The sequence below is a fragment of the Oncorhynchus kisutch genome, unplaced genomic scaffold (assembly GCF_002021735.2).
Source record: "Oncorhynchus kisutch isolate 150728-3 unplaced genomic scaffold, Okis_V2 Okis09a-Okis19a_hom, whole genome shotgun sequence".
NCBI classification, from domain to species: Eukaryota; Metazoa; Chordata; class Actinopteri; order Salmoniformes; family Salmonidae; genus Oncorhynchus; species Oncorhynchus kisutch.
In genome coordinates, this window is record NW_022261985.1 from 3495552 (window position 1) to 3505579 (window position 10028).

General features: G+C 45.3%; 1 protein-coding gene across 9 annotated transcripts in view; it reads left to right on the forward strand.

The window, feature by feature from the left end:
- nav3 (neuron navigator 3) overlaps positions 1 to 9697 on the forward strand; it is a 244596-nt gene extending 234899 nt beyond the window's left edge. For all 9 annotated transcript variants that reach the window (XM_031815430.1, XM_031815427.1, XM_031815428.1 and 6 more), the window contains 4 exons: positions 1277 to 1473; positions 1997 to 2115; positions 2247 to 2450; positions 6690 to 9697. In XM_031815430.1, coding sequence (XP_031671290.1) covers positions 1277 to 1473; positions 1997 to 2115; positions 2247 to 2450; positions 6690 to 6809 — 640 coding nt within the window. In that variant the 3' untranslated portion in view covers positions 6810 to 9697. The remainder of the gene's footprint in view (positions 1 to 1276; positions 1474 to 1996; positions 2116 to 2246; positions 2451 to 6689) is intronic.
- The last annotated feature ends 331 nt before the right edge of the window (positions 9698 to 10028 follow it).

A 10028-nucleotide genomic window follows, 5' to 3' on the forward strand; every position in this document is an offset into this window, starting at 1 on the left:
ATTAAAAATGAATCAATAGTCAATAGTAAAACTACCAATAAGAACATTGTGATTATGTACAGTATTTAATCAACATTTCATTCCTGCTTCCACTAGTAGAAACAATAATACCACCACCAGGCCTACTGCCACAAAATAGTCGTTGTGGATGTCTTTCAAACCATGAAGTCAGTCGACTTGGGCGACCTGACAATTCACATAATAAATATTTCTATAGATCTGTCATTCTAATTGAAAGTAAGTTTTATATGAGACATTTCTATGCTTCCCGTTAAGTTTAGTTTTTGAGTCTTTAAATGTGGTTTTGTCACCCAGCTTCAAACAGCTGAAAATACTATGTTTTTGGTTCTGGAAAATATTTCACAGCGGTTTAGATGATACAATGATTCTCTACACTATACTTGCTGGTTTTGTTACATAAACTGGAATTAGGTTAACTATTAGAATTTTTCTAAACAGGCAATGGCGGAGTGATTCATGCATAGTGCATCTTAAACTTGGCTAATTAGCTTTGCTAATTTGACCTGATATCATTTTAGGCCTTACACACCTGACCTCATTTTATACGTGACATATTTGAGAAGATAATTACATGACTAATGTGGCGACAGATATATTTGTCATTGGGTGCATGCAAAATCACACTGACATTCATTGATTAACATTTTCATCACACTGTCACCGTGGAAGGTACAGGAAACAGCCCAGCATTTCATAAAATGCCATGAGGTCAAATGTGGCACAACCTCCACGCTGATACGGGCCTTCCTGACTATGAGTCGGAATTACAATATGGAATGATCAAACCAGAGTGCAAGCCTCAGAACAAGCAGTCATCTTTATTATGACAACTGACAACAGAGCAGTCATCTTTATTATGACAACTGACAACAGAGCAGTCATCTTTATTATGACAACTGACAACAGAGCAGTCATCACCAATGGGGCTTTATTTGGGATACAGATTTAAAATATATGCCAAACATCCATCCCCCAAACGGCCCTTATCTTTGGGCCAAACTTGCATGGAATTTCCCTAATGCTGAATTCCTAATCGATCTCTAGTGCCATTCTCTAGTCACTGATCTGAAAGAATTGGATCTAGGTATAAGAAACTTGATGATCCATCTTTTCTTTCCATAGGCTGATTGGAATAACCACCACATCCAATCATTTCAGGTCTACCGGAATCATGTAGCCTCCAATTCCATCACAGCTGCTCCATAGAGTGTGATGTCATACATGTTGTCTCGTCATCCTCTTCCCCTGTCTCCAGGTGGGTGCTGTGTGCCAACCACACAGAGCCGGTCAAGGGTTTCCTGGGCCGATTTCTGCGCAGGAAGCTGATCGAGACGGAGATCAACAGGAACATGCGTAGCAATGACCTCATCAAGGTCATCGACTGGATTCCCAAGACGTGGCAGCACCTCAACGGCTTCCTGGAGGCCCACAGCTCCTCGGACGTCACCATCGGTTAGACAATGCCCCCCCCCCCCCCACACACACACACACTTTGAGTTCACATATTTCTAATGATATTGTGAACATTGCACACGACACTTAATAAGTGTATTTTGGTGTTGTGACTTTGGCTATGTGAGGTAATGTGTTGCTCAAACTGAAAGGTGCTACATGGCCAATCAGACGTCTGCATTGGCCGAGCAGCATTTACAGTGATATGGCCTCTGCAGAAGTCAGGGCATTCATACTTCTTGCTCTTCGCTGAACAGCACAGAGCTGTTGTCTAGGAAGTGAGTTTGTGTTTATGCAGGACCTGTCGTCCCCATGTACCGTCAACCAATCATGTCAATGCGGCACTATACAGAGCCCTCCGGATTATTACAACATTTGAGAGGCGCACAGCGATGCGGTACAGAGCTCAATTTAGCCTCTGCGTCACACCATCCGTACTGCGCCTCCGACCACATTTTCCAATCAAGCATGAATTGTCTCTGACCCCACAAAACACACGGAATGTGTTGTGTTCTGCCTTCAGGTCCCAGGCTCTTCCTGTCCTGCCCCATGGATGCAGATGGCTCGCGGGTGTGGTTCACTGACCTATGGAACTACTCCCTGGTGCCTTACCTGCTGGAAGCCGTTAGAGAAGGGCTCCAGGTGGGTACAGACAGAGGTCAAAGGACACAAAGTAGAGGGGTACCGGTGTAGGGTGAAGTTGCCCCTGTCATCAGCATCTATGATTTCTCCTTTCGGTTAACTCATTTCTCGTTTTGTGGCAACCATTACAGCTGTACGGCAAGAGGGCTGCGTGGGAGGACCCGTCCAAGTGGGTGAAGGACACCTACCCCTGGAGATCTGCCTCCTTGCAGCATGACAGCCAGGCCCTGCTCCAGTTACGGCCAGAGGACGTGGGCTATGACGGCTACAGCTCCTCCAAAGAGGGCGCCTCCTCCAAACAAGTGTCACAGAGTGACACGGAAGGAGACCCACTGGTAAGGACAAATTAAAACAAAGCCCTGAAATGCTGAAAGAAGGTCAAGTACAGGGATTTCTGAAGAAGACCATTGACTATCGAAATGTCAGTCTTTTAAGCTTGTCTAATAAAACTATGTGTCTTTAATGGTGGCGAGTGTTGCACCTTTTCCTGTCCCATTGTTTAATTTCCTTCAAATATGTTTCGGAGCATCGTTAGACATTATTGAACATTATTGAATTAAGTTTCCGCCCTGAACCCTTCTTTCAGCACTTCAGTTTTACTGAGCAACACTTCAGTGGTCCAGAAAATATAGACATATTGGTTAGAGAGCCAGCACAACACAATGATTCAGGGAGGCAGGTAGCCTAGTGGTTAGAGAGCCAGCACAACACAATGATTCAGGGAGGCAGGTAGCCTAGTGGTTAGAGAGCTAGCACAACACAATGATTCAGGGAGGCAGGTAGCCTAGTGGTTAGAGAGCCAGCACAACACAATGATTCAGGGAGGCAGGTAGCCTAGTGGTTAGAGAGCCAGCACAACACAATGATTCAGGGAGGCAGGTAGCCTAGTGGTTAGAGAGCCAGCACAACACAATGATTCAGGGAGGCAGGTAGCCTAGTGGTTAGAGAGCCAGCACAACACAATGATTCAGGGAGGCAGGTAGCCTAGTGGTTAGAGAGCCAGCACAACACAATGATTCAGGGAGGCAGGTAGCCTAGTGGTTAGAGAGCCAGCACAACACAATGATTCAGGGAGGCAGGTAGCCTAGTGGTTAGAGAGCCAGCACAACACAATGATTCAGGGAGGCAGGTAGCCTAGTGGTTAGAGAGCCAGCACAACACAATGATTCAGGGATGCATGTAGCCTAGTGGTTAGAGAGCCAGCACAACACAATGATTCAGGGAGGCAGGTAGCCTAGTGGTTAGAGAGCCAGCACAACACAATGATTCAGGGAGGCAGGTAGCCTAGTGGTTAGAGAGCCAGCACAACACAATGATTCAGGGAGGCAGGTAGCCTAGTGGTTAGAGAGCCAGCACAACACAATGATTCAGGGAGGCAGGTAGCCTAGTGGTTAGAGAGCCAGCACAACACAATGATTCAGGGAGGCAGGTAGCCTAGTGGTTAGAGAGCCAGCACAACACAATGATTCAGGGAGGCAGGTAGCCTAGTGGTTAGAGAGCCAGCACAACACAATGATTCAGGGAGGCAGGTAGCCTAGTGGTTAGAGAGCCAGCACAACACAATGATTCAGGGAGGCAGGTAGCCTAGTGGTTAGAGAGCCAGCACAACACAATGATTCAGGGAGGCAGGTAGCCTAGTGGTTAGAGAGCCAGCACAACACAATGATTCAGGGAGGCAGGTAGCCTAGTGGTTAGAGAGCCAGCACAACACAATGATTCAGGGATGCATGTAGCCTAGTGGTTAGAGAGCCAGCACAACACAATGATTCAGGGAGGCAGGTAGCCTAGTGGTTAGAGAGCCAGCACAACACAATGATTCAGGGAGGCAGGTAGCCTAGTGGTTAGAGAGCCAGCACAACACAATGATTCAGGGAGGCAGGTAGCCTAGTGGTTAGAGAGCCAGCACAACACAATGATTCAGGGAGGCAGGTAGCCTAGTGGTTAGAGAGCCAGCACAACACAATGATTCAGGGAGGCAGGTAGCCTAGTGGTTAGAGAGCCAGCACAACACAATGATTCAGGGAGGCAGGTAGCCTAGTGGTTAGAGAGCCAGCACAACACAATGATTCAGGGAGGCAGGTAGCCTAGTGGTTAGAGAGCCAGCACAACACAATGATTCAGGGAGGCAGGTAGCCTAGTGGTTAGAGAGCCAGCACAACACAATGATTCAGGGAGGCAGGTAGCCTAGTGGTTAGAGAGCCAGCACAACACAATGATTCAGGGAGGCAGGTAGCCTAGTGGTTAGAGAGCCAGCACAACACAATGATTCAGGGAGGCAGGTAGCCTAGTGGTTAGAGAGCCAGCACAACACAATGATTCAGGGAGGCAGGTAGCCTAGTGGTTAGAGAGCCAGCACAACACAATGATTCAGGGAGGCAGGTAGCCTAGTGGTTAGAGAGCCAGCACAACACAATGATTCAGGGATGCATGTAGCCTAGTGGTTAGAGAGCCAGCACAACACAATGATTCAGGGAGGCAGGTAGCCTAGTGGTTAGAGAGCCAGCACAACACAATGATTCAGGGAGGCAGGTAGCCTAGTGGTTAGAGAGCCAGCACAACACAATGATTCAGGGAGGCAGGTAGCCTAGTGGTTAGAGAGCCAGCACAACACAATGATTCAGGGAGGCAGGTAGCCTAGTGGTTAGAGAGCCAGCACAACACAATGATTCAGGGAGGCAGGTAGCCTAGTGGTTAGAGAGCCAGCACAACACAATGATTCAGGGAGGCAGGTAGCCTAGTGGTTAGAGAGCCAGCACAACACAATGATTCAGGGAGGCAGGTAGCCTAGTGGTTAGAGAGTTGGGCCAGTAACCGAAAGGTCGAATCCCAGAGCTGATAAGGTGAACATCTGTTGTTCTGCCCCTGAACATGGCAGTTAACCCACTGTTTCTAGGCCGTCATTGTTCTCAACTGACTTGCCTAGTTAAATAAAGGTCAAATAAAAAACTGTAAAAAACATGATGAAGACTGAAATCACAGGCATGTTCTAACTCTGATAGACGATTCTAATGCTGATTTGCATGTTCTAACTCTGACAGACGATTCTAATGCTGATTTGCATGTTCTAACTCTGATAGACGATTCTAATGCTGATTTGCATGTTCTAACTCTGATAGACGATTCTAATGCTGATTTGCATGTTCTAACTCTGATAGACGATTCTAATGCTGATTTGCATGTTCTAACTCTGATAGACGATTCTAATGCTGATTTGCATGTTCTAACTCTGATAGACGATTCTAATGCTGATTTGCATGTTCTAACTCTGATAGACGATTCTAATGCTGATTTGCATGTTCTAACTCTGATAGACGATTCTAATGCTGATTTGCATGTTCTAACTCTGATAGACGATTCTAATGCTGATTTGCATGTTCTAACTCTGATAGACGATTCTAATGCTGATTTGCATGTTCTAACTCTGATAGACGATTCTAATGCTGATTTGCATGTTCTAACTCTGATAGACGATTCTAATGCTGATTTGCATGTTCTAACTCTGATAGACGATTCTAATGCTGATTTGCATGTTCTAACTCTGATAGACGATTCTAATGCTGATTTGAATGACCGTTTTATTTGTAGAGTGATATGTAAAATAGAGTCATATGAAAAGAGTTTGCTAAGAGAGTTTTACGTTTACTGAAGCTAAGGGAAGTAACATGAAGGAGACCATGTTGGTGGACATAATAATAATAATAAACGATACAAAAAGACACATCAGTGAGTAAAGGTGGAAGCTAGTTTCCAAGGATACCAATAACAAACGTGACAGCAGATGGATGACCTTGTCTTTTGAAAGAAGAAAAGACAAAGGGGGATTTAAACACACAACCACCCCCCATACACACACACACACACACACACACACACAACCACCCCCCATACACACACACACACACACACAACCACCCCCCACACACACACACACACACACAACCACCCCCCATACACACACACACACACACACAACCCATTAAGCTCTGAAATGTCAGCAGCTCATTATTCGGATGACTACACTTTAATTCCACTTTGTGCGTGATAAACCGTGTGGCAGGCGATTCCTGGGGAGTTGAATAGGAATGGGCTTTCTCTGTTGGCCACTTAATCCTCAACACATTACTGTGTAATCATCAGAGAGGGCCTGCACAGAGCTTTCCAGCCCTGGCCGCTCGCCTCCCTATAGGCCCACCAGGACCATTACAGGGAAAATGAAGACCGCTGTGCCAGGTGCTTTCTATATATGGTAGGAATGGGCCTCTGCGTTCCTCAGGGCCTTGAGGATCGGCTGGTTTTTCATCTTTCTTTTAAAACCTCGTCTGATGTAGACCTGAGGAACAAGGTGTGTGCACTTGTGTGCAATTAAGCACGATGCAAGTGGACAAAGCAGCTGACACTCGGGCCCCCTGGTGTCTATCTCTGATAAAGGACCACTGCAATGTCACCTTAATGATAATACCCAGTCTAAGACCTTGTAGTTGTGATAGTGGACTCTGAATAGCAATGTGGTGTTTGTTGGCTCTCCTTTTGTTTGCCAGTCTTTTTATTGGTTGTTTGTTTTCTGTGTTTTCCAGATGAACATGCTAATGAGGCTGCAGGAGGCGGCCAACTACTCCAGCGCGCAGAGCTGCGACAGCGACAGCGCCAGTCACCATGACGACCAGCTGGACTCGTCGCTGGAGTCGGCGCTCTAGACGAGAGCTCGGAGAGGAGACCTCAGATGGAGTGACGGAGCGGAGCGCTTTTCAGCGTGGCGTCAGCGAGACGTGGCGGCTCGAACACTTCCAGGCACCCCACACATAACACAGAGAGATGTGTGTAGTCAGGAGATGTCTGTTAGCAGGGTCGGGGGGAGGAAGCCCTCTGACAAAATGGAGTAGATTTTTGTGTATGGTGGTTGAGACACAGTCCTCCATTTCTCCACTGGATGTGGCATCCCAGAATGCAGGCTGCACGTACACAGTGAGAGACAATTATGTCTGTGGTTCTACACCATACAACTGGAATTGACATTATAGTTTTATTTATGTTGATTCACAGTTGTTGTATTAACTACGGATGTTTACAAGGGCCAAATTCGGGTTTTGTTTACTAAGGTGCTGAACAAAAAAAGGCACGTATCCCTCCCGTCAAACCCTGACCTCAGACGAGCCACATGGTGCTGGTCCCGTGCTTAAACCTGTCCCTAGTTTACAGGCAACGCCAAGACCCTCCGTACACCCCTCGCCAACAAGCACAAAAAGAGCACTGTGTGTCGTCCAACCAACTGCTACTGTGAAACAATGGACAAGTGCCCGTGTTACCGTATGATATACTGCCAAGGGCACTGCAACGTGTCTGTCCACATCCACAGAGTCCTTTTAGGCTTTTCACACTAGCAGACCTGTTGTTCACCCTTTCCTTAAAAGATGGACAGCACTATACCAACAGATGGGTGCTGAAGGGAGGGGTGGCTCCTTCAATCCAAGGGCCAGGTCAAGAACAGTACAAGCCTGATATTGGTGCTTTCTCAATGCAAAGCTCTGAGACAGGGGTGTATTACTTCAGCCTTTGGCTCCCTGCTGACCATCCTGAGTGGATAGGAGATTGACAGGAACACACACTTCCTGACACACAACCATTCAAATGAAGTGGTCCCGTATCGTCTCAGTGGGTGCTTTAATTTCAGTACAGTAAAGGAGAGTTTTATAACTACTTTTAGGCCAAAATATCTCACAGATCCTGTCAAAGTATGTTCCCCAAAACCATCCACTTTTGTTTCTGACAGTAATATTGTACAAGCAAAATGGTTGTTATACTGTATTTGCAAGTGGAACTGACCAATTGTATAAAAGTTCAAAGGGGTGGGCATTTTTTTAGTTGTTGCTTTTACCCAGTTGAGCTGGGTTCACTTGAACTGTCATGAGCACAACCCGACCCTTTTGATTTTATAGCCTAAGGAGCATGTTTTAAGCTTTCTAGGGGGGAACATTTGAAGGAGACTTTTCCTTTTACATAACAGCGTGTGGTAGGGACAGCAGCCATTTTGGATTTGGATTGTCCTTTTCCTCCATTAATGAGTGGGTTGGTTTTGCACAGTTAAAGTGGGGGTGTAAATAATAAAGTATTGCACAGTGAATCAGAGATGCGTTCTTCCCTGTTGATGTTATATTACGCTTTAACTCGCTGAGAATTATTGTACGTTGCAAAAAAAAATACAAAATAGAAATGCAAAAAACCAACAAGCTGTCAGAAACAGGTGTATGTCTTGTGGTGATTGGCTGTCTTGCCTATGCAGGAGACATACGATGTACAGGATGATATTATCATTTTAACCGCTGTATATTAATGTTCACTAAATCACTGATTTGAGGAGCAAACCATTCAATTTATCAAGAAAAGCAAAACTGGTCATTGTCACAGATTTCCCTTTTGTGTATTCTCTGGAACTAGCATTTGGTGACTCATCCCCCTATTCAACAGGCGAAAATTCACAAAGCATTACACTGTAACATTTCTGAATATACTTTCATTCAGTCTTGTATTCGGTTTTAGTAGAATCAGATTTTTTTTTTGTCATCCCATTCTGGAGGTACTCTTTTCCTGCTGTTGTGCTATTTACAATTCCAAATAACAGGTGCTACTGGTCAACTAAATCTATCAGATTCCATTTTCTGCAGAAAATGTTGTCACAACCTCAGGACAAGCTCTTGTTGTCATCACTTGGCTGTGACAAATGTCTTTTTATTTTGTTTTTGCACTCATCATTGTTGGTCTACCCCATCAGCCTTACACACACACACACACACACACACACACACACACACACACACACACACACACACACACACACACACCTACACACCACACACACCTACACACACCTACACACCTACACACACACCTACACACCACACACACACACACACACACACACACACACACACACACCACACACACACACACACACACACCACACACACCACACACACACACACCTACACACCACACACACCTACACACACCTACACACACACACACCACACACACCACACACACACACACAGTCGGTAAGACATAGCTCCCCTCCAACACAGCAGACATCTCGTCACTCCTCCCTGCTCCCCTAGGACACAATCAGTTGCCTAGTTAACCAGATGTTTTCACAACACAACCAGTTGCCTAGTTAACCAGATGTTTTCACAACACAACCAGTTGCCTAGTTAACCAGATGTTTTCACAACACAACCAGTTGCCTAGTTAACCAGATGTTTTCACAACACAACCAGTTGCCTAGTTAACCAGATGTTTTCACAACACAACCAGTTGCCTAGGTAACCAGATGTTTTCACAACACAACCAGTGTACCATTATGTCATGGTGACACCATACAATCTCAATGACATCTTAGTTGGAAACATCGCATTTACTGCTTTCAGAGAATCTTTTTTCTTTAAACATTTGTCCTTAAATGTTTTATATTTTGTACATTTGTATGTAACATATCGTGTAAATAGACAGAGACAGCGATTTAAATCATCTGGAGGGATTTTGTAGTCTTTGTAAAGCCCTAATAAATGGTATTTGGTGTCACATGAGCAAACAATGCGTCCTGTTCTATCTCATGCCTCTGATGATTTGTTCTCCTCCATATCTTTCCTCTGGTACAGACTTGGCGATATCCCAAACAAATGTTAACACACACAACTGCTCTTACCTTTATTTACGGTCGCTCTTTGCTAGTGTGCAGTTTTATTTAAACATACATTTGTTTGGGATTGAACTTTGTTCCTGCCAGAACCAGCACCTGTATCTGGACATACAGTAGAGCTGGGGACAGGGTTTCCACTTGGTTCTACCACTATGTCTAAACTTAACATGAACCTTTCCCTCATAGAGAATCATGTTGGGGATGGAAGGTGCTGGCTGGGTAA